This window comes from Bombina bombina, chromosome 1 (genome assembly GCF_027579735.1).
Source record: "Bombina bombina isolate aBomBom1 chromosome 1, aBomBom1.pri, whole genome shotgun sequence".
Classification (NCBI taxonomy): domain Eukaryota; kingdom Metazoa; phylum Chordata; class Amphibia; order Anura; family Bombinatoridae; genus Bombina; species Bombina bombina.
Genome location: NC_069499.1, coordinates 477,380,843 through 477,393,030, shown reverse-complemented (window position 1 = coordinate 477,393,030; position 12,188 = coordinate 477,380,843). Strand labels below are relative to the sequence as shown.

At 33.5% G+C, this 12,188-nt stretch overlaps 1 protein-coding gene across 3 annotated transcripts in view; it reads left to right on the top strand.

Moving 5' to 3' along the window:
- The window catches only part of ZNF385B (zinc finger protein 385B), an 826,323-nt gene extending 819,414 nt beyond the window's left edge, over nt 1–6,909 (top strand). For all 3 annotated transcript variants that reach the window (XM_053698515.1, XM_053698516.1, XM_053698517.1), the window contains one exon: nt 5,157–6,909. In XM_053698515.1, coding sequence (XP_053554490.1) covers nt 5,157–5,369 — 213 coding nt within the window. In that variant the 3' untranslated portion in view covers nt 5,370–6,909. The remainder of the gene's footprint in view (nt 1–5,156) is intronic.
- The last annotated feature ends 5,279 nt before the right edge of the window (nt 6,910–12,188 follow it).

Below are 12,188 nucleotides of genomic sequence, written 5' to 3'. Positions count from 1 at the left end.
TTAACCCCTCAGGCTCAAAGACGAAGCAGAAAAACGGTAAAACCGTTATAACAGTCACAACCAAACTGCCACAGCTCTACTGTGGCTCCTACCTTCCCATAAAACGACTTTTGTAGGCACAAAACCCTTTACAGAGGTCCAATATGTCAGGGGACTCCTTCAGGGAAGCTGGATGTCTCAGAATGTAAAAACTACTGCGCAATTAGAGCGCGAAAATAGGCCCCTCCCACCATGCACTCAAAGTGAAAGGGCCATAAATAACTACTCCTAGGAGAAATCTAGTCAGCCATGTGGAAAACTAGGCCCCAAATAAAGCTTTATCATCCTTAGTAAAAAACGTTCTTTATATATCATGCAAACGTTTTACATACTAGGCCATAAGAGCAAGTAACATGAATATTACCCTTTACTGCAAGCATGATGCCAGTCGTTTGTTAAATCACTGCAATCAGGCTTACCTTAAATATATCAGGCACTGTCAGCATTTTCTAGACCTTATCATCTCTCTAGAAAAAAATATACTGAACATACCTCAGAGCAGTTAATTCTGCAGGCCGTTCCCCCAGCTGAAGTTTTCCCATACTCTTCAGTTATGTGTGAGAACAGCAGTGGACCTTAGTTACAACCTGCTAAGATCATCAAAAACCTCAGGCAAAACTCTTCTTCTAATTTCTGCCTGAGGTAAAAACAGTACAACGCCGGTACCGTTTAAAAATAACAAACTTTTGATTGAAGATAAACTACACTAATTCACCACATCTCTCTTGATACTTCCTTTCTTGTCGAGAGCTGCAAGAGATTGACTGGTAGTGGCAGTTAGGGGAGGAGCGATATAGACAGCTCTGCTGTGGGTGATCCTGTTGCAGCTTCCTGTTGGGAATGAGAATATCCCACAAGTAATGGATGAATCCGTGGACTGGATACACCTTACAAGAGAAATACATTTAAAAGTACAGTTACACTCATAATAACACTATCTAATAAAAATTATTTTTTTATAAAAATTGCACAAAAACTTTATAAAGGCTCAAAGATATCAGGTATCAGGTGTTATAAAAAAGCACTGCAAAGTGCTTTAACATAAAGATAGATACATATACATTTCTAAATATATATATATATATATGCATGTACTGTATATATTTATGTTCGTATCTGTGTACATATATATTTATGTATTTACAGACATATATACACATATAAATAAATATATACATATGTATAGAAATATGTAGACATATATATAAGTGCATTGGAGCCATTTGCAGTCAAGTAGATGAAAACATGTAAAAGCATTTTTATGCTATATTCATATTTTATAACGTTTTAATCATGGATTCACTGTAAATATTTCACATTCCAATGTTCTGCACATAGCAGAATTTGTTCTATGTATTTATATATATATATATATATATATAGGTATAGATATATATTGTACCAAAATACTATCAGATATATGTAGAACTATGTATTTATGAATAAATAGAACATATTCCAATGTGAAGAACTTATTCATATTTTCATGTCAGGTTAGCACACTTGAGAATATGCAATCAGGTTTGTGCGCGAGTAGGTATTTTCCCACCTTTTTTGCACCATTGACTTATATGGGGGAATAAGTTAATGCCCCCGTGACATTGTAAGTTAGGCATCTTTAACATGCTTTGGGTTAGCGCACAAGCGAAAACATTTTACTTTTAACTTGATATACTAGCACTACCTGACATGCGCACTAAGCTTGCTTCTAGCAGAGTTAGTGCACAAGCAGGAGCGATAAATACCGCACCACTCGTAATCTGGCCCAAAATGTTTAATTATGAATAATTAAAAATAATCTTTACAATGTACATTCATTTTTGCCTTCTTTCTCTGTACTTTAAAGGGAGAGTCTACTTGAAAATTTGTATTATTTAAATTGATAGATAATCACTTTATTACCCATTCCCTAGTTTTGCATAACCAACACTATTATAATAATACACGTTTTACCTCTGTGAATACCTTGTATCTAAGCCTTTGCAGACTGCCCTCTTATCTCAGTGCTTATTACAAACTTGCATTACAGCCAATGTGTGGTGAATCCATGGGAGTAAGCATAATGTTATCTATATTAAACAGATAAACTAGCACTGTCTAGCTGTGAAAAGCTAATAAAATAATATAATAATAATATAATAAAATGCACTGAGATAAGAGGGGGCCTTCAAGGTCTTAGAAATCAGCCTATGACCCTACCTACACTTAGCCTTCAACAAAGAATACCAAGAGAACAAAGCAATTTTGATAATAAAATTAAATGGGAAAGTTGTTTAAAATTGCATGCCCTATCTGAATCATGAAAGTTTAATTTTGACTTTACTGTCCCTTTAACATATATCACCTAATGCTCTCTCCAACACTATCTCTAAATGTAAACACTCTACCCTCAAGTAGTGTTACTCAACTCCATTACTCAAGTACCCTAAAATACCCTACCTGAGCACAGGTGATGTTCAAGCAGTTGAGATGATCTAAAATGATCCTCCAGCACTGTGGTATCGCTGAAATGTTCAAAGGGCAGATTTTCCTTTACTTCTCCAAGGGGTGTTCCCTGCATTTCTGTATGTGAAGGAGAGTCAAGCCCAGTGCAATAATAGCATTTCATGACATGAAAGTTCTGCTCTATTTACACTTTGTGCTTTCTATTTTATATCACTGTACACTTCAGATTATTTTACTAAATTTAAACTTTGCACTTTCTATTTTATATTTTATTTTGTATACAGCAGTGTATTCAGGATTGTGATTTTATAAATTCTGATTATGTTTTCACAGTTTCTGTGTAACTTTAACAAATTAGGATCATACTTTGTATATTTATGTGTATCTTTTACAATTTACGTTGTCAGCTTTAGTTTCCAAGAGAGCTTCATTACTTTCTATGGGCCAGATAATCAAACATTCTCTAGTTTTGAAAGAAATTAAAGTCCAGATTTTAGAGGGGCAGAACTCACTGAAATTGAAAGAAATTATAGTCCAGATTTTACAGGGGCAGAACTCACTGAAATTTCTAATAAAAAGAGACAAACCTGTACATCCCAGATAGATGAGAGATGCCTTCCATAGAAAATAAAGAAGCTCTCTGGAATACAGAATTACACATGATAGAGAGAAGGTAACTGGAGAACCCATGGGGCTGATAGAAAGAATAATTTTGCATCAATTACAAATTAAGTGTTTTGTGATTTTATAGCAAACTTCACCAGCATACAGCTGAAAATATAAGTCCGTGAGACCAGCTTTTTTAATACGCTTACAAAATTTCACAAGATTTGTGAGAGAGCTTCAGACATACCCTGGGAACTCCCATGTTCAGCCCAGGAAACTGCCCTTTCCCTCCCACTTTATAAAACTTTCCGTTTTAGTTTACAATGGAGCAAATACAAAGTGAAATGTAATTTATAAAAGATGCACAGAAATATGCTAAATATGATCCTAATTTCTTAAAGTAACACAGAAATGTTAAAAAAATAATCAGAATTTGTAAAATCACTGCTAGATCTAAATCTAAATGTATTAAAATATAAAAGAGAAAGGCCAACACTTAAATGCAATAATACTGAAATTACCCAATCTGAAATGTATAGTAATATAAAATACCAAGCACAAAGTGTAAATGTAACAAAACTTTCATATCATGCAATGCTATATTGCACTGGGATTGTCTCTCCTTCACATACATAAATAGAGAAATCTCGTAGTGCTGGAGAGTTCCACCCTTTTTCTTTTAAGCATTCAGTAAGTTCAGCCCCAGTGAAGTCTGAACTACAATTTCTCTCCAAACTGGCGAATCCTTTAAATATCAGGGCCAGAGACTGGGCTGTTGCATAAAAGGACATGCGCTAAAATGGATGAGAGGGAAAAACACTGATGTAAGTAACCTCTTGAGCACACCCATTTACACATTTTACCCACATTAGTCCTTGTTCAAGCAGTGTCTCCTTCCTCAGTTGATGCCCCAGTGCTTATCTTCAGAAACTTTTGACCCTGGTTCCTCTCTGTAATCCTAAACTGCATCTAATTAGAATATGGGATTTTTTTTTTATGTATTGTAAAAGTATACATTAAAGGTACTCAAAAAAACAAAACAAATAAACTGATTAAATAAGCATAGTATAAAATATGCAGTATACATATGTTATAACTGCATGTGCTTATTTATGTCTGCCCCTAAGTGGGTTTAATTAAAAGAGATAACAAACATTTTCAAGAGGCTTTTCAAATGGTATGTCCCTGGACTGCAAAACAATACAAATAATGTAATGATAGTTTTAAATACTTTCAAAAATGTATTTATATGCATATATTTTGCAGTGCTTCATTACAGATACTGACTATACATGTATAAAATATGGCTGTAATGCCGCTTTACATAAAAAGAAAATGCTTGATTCACATTTCAGTTGCCTAACAAATATTTACATTACTATCAGCTAATCAGTTGTTGCACCCTCTGACTGGGGTATTATTGTGACTGTGGTAACCTTGGTGAGAATGTTAAAGGGACACTCAATCAAAATTAAACTTTAAAAAAATCTACTACTCATTTGAAGTTCAGACTAAGTGCTGTTGCATTGTCTTATGGTCCTTTAAGGGGATGGATGAGTGACACGTTAGTTTCTATTTAAATGCCAGAAGAGAGCATTGCACGGAAAATGTGTTAATGAAAGTAGCTTTTTTAGCACTGTACTTACTAGTATGTGAAGTAAAGTTTATTTTTATTTTATTATGATCATACACAAACTAGACTTATAACTACTATGACATTTCTTGATTACGGTTCCTGTTACTTAAAATTGAAATATCATTTTCTTATCATTTTCTGTTGTTGCACTGCGTTAAATAGATTGACAAGTGTGTAGTATTTTACTGGACAGACTGTTTTTTTAATCCCCAGTAAAACATGTTATAAAACTGTGCACTTTAATAACTGGGACTGATCTGTAGTTTCATGTGAGCATATGGATGATAGGAGCTGCAGGGTTTGATTTTAGCTAAACCACAAGTAACAGTTTTCCTTGATCACCAGCTGGTCAATCAGTATTTCTGTGAAATACAGCTGGCAACTATACCATTAAATAAAAACTAACAGCATTTTTTATTTTTTTTTATAGGCAAAACTTGCTTTCCAAAAAGAAATGATCAAGCCTTTAGCACCAACGTTCCTTTCATCACCACTTGCAGCTGCCATGTCTTCTACACTTTCTCTACCATCACGTCCACCCTGTTCACTATTTCAGGGGTCTGGTTTACCCCCAACTTTTCTAAGACCAGGACACGGTTCATTTCGAGCAGCTACCGCATCCATATTTTTTGCACCGTATTAGCATCAATGCAATTAGAACAAAGAATGAAATCCGCTATACTACAAATTTACCTGGGTTAGACGGCTACTTCTTTCTTGGAAGTGTATTTAAAGAGCACAATCACAAATACTATAAAAAGCTCTGTAAGCCACAATCATTGAGATAATTACAGCCTCCGTTGTGAAAGACATGCTCCTTGTAAGATTACATGACATTGCGTCTTTATTTGTCTGTGGCTTTCTTTAGATTCAACAAGGAAAATATTCTCTTTATTTTTTATTTTAGTTCCTGGCAGACTTGAAAACAAGGGTCTTCCTTGTCCTTTGGTGTACATAAATGATTTCCATAGTAAAGTGTGAAATAGAATTTTAAAAAAAAGTGCTTTATTGTGGATGACACCAAACTAGTGGATAATATGAAGTATTATGAAATGTGATAGCATTGTAAAGTTAAAAAAAGGACTGTGTAGTTATTGTTTTAGACCCAAATGCTGTTGTGTTTTGTAGAGTTATAGAATCTTGATTCTGCTTACAAGTTAGGTGGTACATTTGCTATTTTAATTGCTGAAAAAGCCACTCAGCTATGAAGCATTTTTTTTTTGATAGGTGATACAAACAAACTAGAAAAGCCATATTATATCGAGTTGTCATAATATTTTTATTTTCCTTTCAACTAACTTATTTTATAACTCCAGTATTTCATAACCTTCTCAACTAGAGCACACCACAATGTATATGTTCAGGTTCAACATCATTTAGTTTATTCTAATACTTTATGCCAGGTGGCAAGAAATAGGTGTGTTTATTTAAAAAAAAGTCTGTTTTCTTTTAGAAATACATTTTTGTTTGTATTATTGCTACATTATATTGTGGCTCCCTAATGCAATAATGTACAGACCATTAAAATAAATATTTATTTATAAAACCTTGACTTTTTTCTTCAATTGATGCACAAAAAATACTGGCACTTAAAGGGACATAAAAACCATTTTTTTTCTTTCATGATTTAGATAGCACATAACATTTTAAACAAATTTCTAATTTACTTCTATTATCATTTATTTTTAGTTTTCTTGTTATCCTTTGAGGAAAAGCAGAAATTTAAACTTGAGTGTGCACGTGTCTGCAGCACTACATAGCAGCAGTTTTGCAACAATGTTATACATTAGCAGGGGCACTAGATGGCAGCACTATTTCCTGTCACGTAGTGCTTCAGGCATGTGCACGCTACCTACCTAGGTATCTTTTAAACAAAGAATAACATGAGAATGAAAACAATTTGATAATAGAAGTAAATTGGAAACATTTTAAAAATTTTGTCCTCTATCTGAATCATGAAATAAATTTTTGGGGTTTTATGTCCCTTTAAGTGTGGTGAATAAACAGCATGCAGATTGCAGTACTGAATGATGGGTTTTTACAGCACAAATAGCAGTGGAGCACAATAAAAATGTTTCAAGCACATTCATTAAGAACATTTTATTCTGCAGACATCAATGGTTTTAATCGCTGTGTACTTTTTTTTTAATGTACCTTTTCAATAAAATTATTTGAAACATTGACTGGTTCATAGCATTATTACACTGTAATTCTGGCTTTTGGCCAGTAGATGGCAGTATATATATATATCCATATTACCAGTGGTTGATTGCTTCATAAAATATTTCTCAGGGAATGAAGACAAATCTCAATAGATTTCATTTTCTGTATAGAACCTTCACCTTCAGTCTCAAAATGCGCAATCTATATGCAGAATTAGGGGTTGTAAATATATGCATTCTGCTACACTAAAAATAAAAATATATACTCTTTACTGATTATATATTGTTGAAACACCACAGTCAGATAAAATATTTGCATATGCTGCAAATGCAGTGAAGATACATAAGACCTATCATTACAATATGCACTATTTGTTTAAACTGCTGTGAACTGGGGGATTTCTTAGCTAAAGAAAAAAACTCTCTGCAAAATGTTACTGTTATAAACATTTTCACTTAAAATCCAATGCTAAAGAATTAATTATTATTGTTATTGTTATTATTATTATAATAATATAGGTACAAATTCCCAAATCCAAAATCCTAACTTATTTTGAAATCCAAAGTTTTTAATTATTTAAAAAATAAAATAAAATCATCAAAAATGAGTGTTATTCCCTGCCTTTAATTTGCATACAAAATCACAATCTTCTCTTACTATGTCTTTAGTTTGATTTTTATGTTCTAAAATGCAAAATAATAGTCTACATTTATTTAAACAATAAATAGAACTTTCTAAATACATTTCTGTGCTATCTTTCTAAAGCTACTATGTATACAAAAGTATAACAAATGATATAAAACTGCCTTTAGGTTACATGTATAAGTTGTATTATGACGTAAATACTGCCTAAATGACATAAGATATTGTTGTTTACACTTGGTTCTATACCATCTAAAAAACTGTCTGACCATTTTACAGATGCAAATATACAAATATTCCAAAATCCCAAGCAGTTTGGATAAAGGGTTTTCTACCTGTATATATTTAAAATGTTCTTGTTTATTTGCTTTAGAACTATACAGGATTTCAAAAAACAAAGATATGAATCAGAATGTAGAGACTATAAATCCTTAAAGGGACATAAAACAAATGTTTCTTTCATGATTCAGACAGATTATACATTTTTAAACCCCTTTCCATTTTACTTCTGTTTTCAATTTTGCTTCATTCTCTTGGTATCTAGATCAGCTCAGGAGCTTGGAGCTAGCTGTTGATTGGTGGCTGAAATTGCATGCTCATTTTCATTGGCTTACAAATGTGTGCAGCTAGCTCCCAGCAGTGCATTTGCTGCTTCTTCAATAAAAGATACCAAGAAAATTAAGTAAAATTTAAAACAGAAGTAAATGTTAGCGACCATCGTTGACCAGGCTTTTCTAATGTGAGTAGTACAAAGTAATACAGTGACCCACTGTTTATTTTTAAAGATCCTGATATATATTCAGCTTATCTTACAGCCCTTAAAACTGTGTATCCACAGAATTCAAGGGGCATAATACTCATATGTTAAATCACTTTAAATTGATGCAGCAAAGCTGTAAAAAACTGACATGAAAATATCACCTGAGCATCTCTATGTTAAAAGGGAAGATATTTTACCTCAAAATTTCATTAGCTCACCAGTGTAAGTGCTCTGTGAACAATTAGAGCTGCTGTAAAGCTGCAAGTTGAAAAACAAAGAAAACGCAATAGCCAATCAGTTAAGGTCTTGCATTGCTTTGCAGTAATATCATGAGATTTCACTGAAATCTCATGAGATTTCACACTAAATTTCCATAAACTGAATAGGAAAATAATATGACTGTGCCTGCACATGACAGATGCACCCTCCCTAGCTTGTCCTGGGACAAGCATCCTGACTGGCAGCTTAAAGTCTCTTTCCAGTAGGTTGTGAAATTTTGAGGTACATCATTTTTTTTTTACATAGAGATGTTTAGGACAGGTGATATTTTCTAGTCAGCTTTTTTAGAGCTATGCTGCATCACTTTCACGTACTTCAACATTTGGGTCCCTTTAACTAATCTAATACATGACAATAAATAATATCTTTAAATGTTTTTTGGAAAATAACTATTTTCTTGTACCGTGTGATTGAAATATTAATAAAATGATAGGCTATATTCACAAAACTAAATGTTTTCACTCAAATAAAATAGTTTTCTGTGGTTTTATATGGCACAGCTTTGGTAAATCCTTATTCTCTATTCGGCCTTTAAATGCTCACTATTAGTTCACAAAATTAATGTGTAATCTCATGCATTTTAGTAGCCATTAGTGTTAAAAGGGCTTCAGGTTAAACCTACCGAGGAACTTTCAGATTATGCTCAATTTGAAGATTAACTTGACAAAAAAAACTCAATAAAACATTATCAAGCTTTAGGCAGCAAATTAGTTAAATGCCGGGATTTTACTCACATGGTATTTATGACACATTGTATTGTCAGTTGCGTTCATATAAAGTTGTGATCTTGAGTATAAAGCACCAGGTATACCTATTAGTGCTGAAAAAGGGAGAACACCAGAAACCTGGGAAATCAGATTAATTTTTATTGGAAACATATACTAAAACAAAGCACTGAGTATACATTAGACAATTCTTAACTTTGAGTAGTTTATGACTTGTTAAAGGGACATTCCGGTCAAAATTTTAAATTACAATATATATGTATTGGCAAAAATGTGTATAGCAAAAGTTATCAATGTTTTGGTGTTAATATTTTTCTCTGCACATTCATATATTATCAGTGCACCAGCATTTTAAATAGTGCAGCTGCTCAGAGAGCCAGTGGGGCTTGTATTATGTCAAGCACCTTAGACTCTCTGAGCAAGTGCTGGCTGTGTTTAAAATGCTGGTGCACGGAGCATACATACATATACTTTTGAAACAGCTATAACTTACTAGAAGCATTTTTGTTAATACATGTACATTACAAAAATGCTTCTATTCAAAACTAAAATGCACCCATGTGCAATTCAATTTAGTATGGAATGCCCTTTTAATTGTTAAATATGGCATACACTGTCAGACAAGACCGATCACTGTAATCACACATAGAGGGAACTTCATCTCATCAAGTAACCAAACACTCTGTGGAAGATGTCTCAGCAAAGTTTCCTCTCAACAGCTGCTTGTTGAATTCTTTGTTCTACTTGGAAGCAGCTAGTGCTAACAAATCTGACAGGCTTTTATGTTCAGCTAAAGTCCCAGTTGGTTTAACCAATCTGCTCTTACAAAGTCCTTGCACACAACCCATCAACATCTAGAACCGTGTCTATCTAGTTTATGCATTTGCTCAGTTTGTTTTGATGGGGAGCTCAAGTTATTTCCATTGTAACTGAGGTGTGTTACTGTTTATTTCAGTCAATACATTAAAGATCCCCTCTTCTACATAAATACTCATTAAAATCTCAATATATTTAACAAAAAATATTTTTTTTCTCTTCCTATAAAAAAGTAACTGTCCTAACCCAAGCTTGAGATTAAACACATATGGGGCAATTTCATAAGGTATATACCAATAGCTCGGCCTGTACATATTATGAAAGGGACATTATACACTCATTTTTTCTTTGCATAAATCTTTTGTAGATGATCTATTTATATAGCACATAAAGTTTTTTTTTTTTTAAAATAAATGTATAGTTTTGCTTATTTTTAAATAACATTGCTCTGATTTTCAGACTCCTAACCAAGCCCCAAAGTTTTATGTGAATACCATCAGCTACCTTCTCCAGCTTGCTCCTGTTTGTGTAAATAGTCTTTTCATATGCAAAAGAAGGGGGAGGGGGGAGGGTCTTATTTCCCACTTGCAGTGGGCTTTCCAACTACCTTTTCAACAGAGCCAAACTGACAGCTTCTAAGTAAGTTTTTAAACAGTTTTATACTGGATTTTTATATCAGTATCTGTGCATCTTATTTTTTATAGTAGTGTCTATTACATGCAGTTATATGAAAATGAGTGTATACTGTCCCTTTAACCCATTAACCACTTGACGTTGTTAGGACGTTCCATGCCGTCCTAAAAGCGATGGGCTTAAATGTCTTTAGGATGGCATGGAACGTCCTAACTTTTGCAGCGTCCTGCTCCATTCTTTTTTTTTTTTTTTTTATTGATGTTTTCAACAGGTACAAAAACAAGCTCATGTACAATAAACATTAGGATTGACATTATTTTAATTGCAACATTGTGAAATTAGTTGAACAGAAAGATTTTTAGAACCACAAATATAGAATTGTACAGGTAAAGCTAAAACCTCTTTTTATAACAATTATAAGCATAGATAATAGTGCGTAATGTAGAATATAATATGATGTATAATATGATATGATGCAATATAATAATATAATATACACTCCCTTAAAAGTAGAAAAAATCTATTATGAATGATGGATCCACCTCCATCATGGAAGGCACCCAGGGGCTGAGATAAGGTTGCAAATATAATTGGTAGGTTATAATGATCAGTCCTGCTGATCTCAAAAGGGTATATGGATTCGTTGCTATGATGTTTTATGGGAGATAATACTGAAGGAGTAGTATAACAGGCTACAGTTAGGGTGCGGTATAGACGAGACAAACCGCTTCTAAAATAGGGGGCTCATTATTATGGTAGGGGGGGAGGTGAGGGGAAAGACGGTGAATGAAGTATGGAAAGCAGAACCTAACAGGGAAGCTCCAGTCCGTGACCTCTAGGGATTCAGGAAAATTACTATAGCAGTACTAATGGAAAGCTAGGGGATTATATAAGGAATACTTGTTAGCTATACACATATGCCATATAGATGGCGGACAGAAATTAAAGCATTTATCTTACGATAATCATAAAGTTAGGTACGCAGTGATTACCTACAATAACAACTGAGTAGAGAAATTTAAGTAGGTTCTTATATACTTTATAAGTACTAGGCAGGCAGTACTTGAGTGAAATTAACATTTAGTGTACTGTAAGGTGCAAGTTTTATCTAAGAAGAAGGCGAAGAGCTCAACAGGTATATAAACATCTTGTGATGGAAATATGAAGTCTGATGGTAATGTTACGTAGTTACTGTAGATGAACTAAGGGGTGTTTAAGGGTGGTTCCACCATAATAGATACGACTGGTCTGCTACATAGGTTCTGCATGTCTCAACTGTAGAAACCAGAGTACTTAACTGTTAATAATAAAAATTGTAGGCTTGTAAAGTGTGTTAGTGGTGCTACTTCAATTGGAGCAATAGTTTTGTCATATGTTTTTCACTGACAGAAAGTAAAGGATAAGGGTAGTTGTATCCTAGTTGGAGATCATATATTTCCCATCC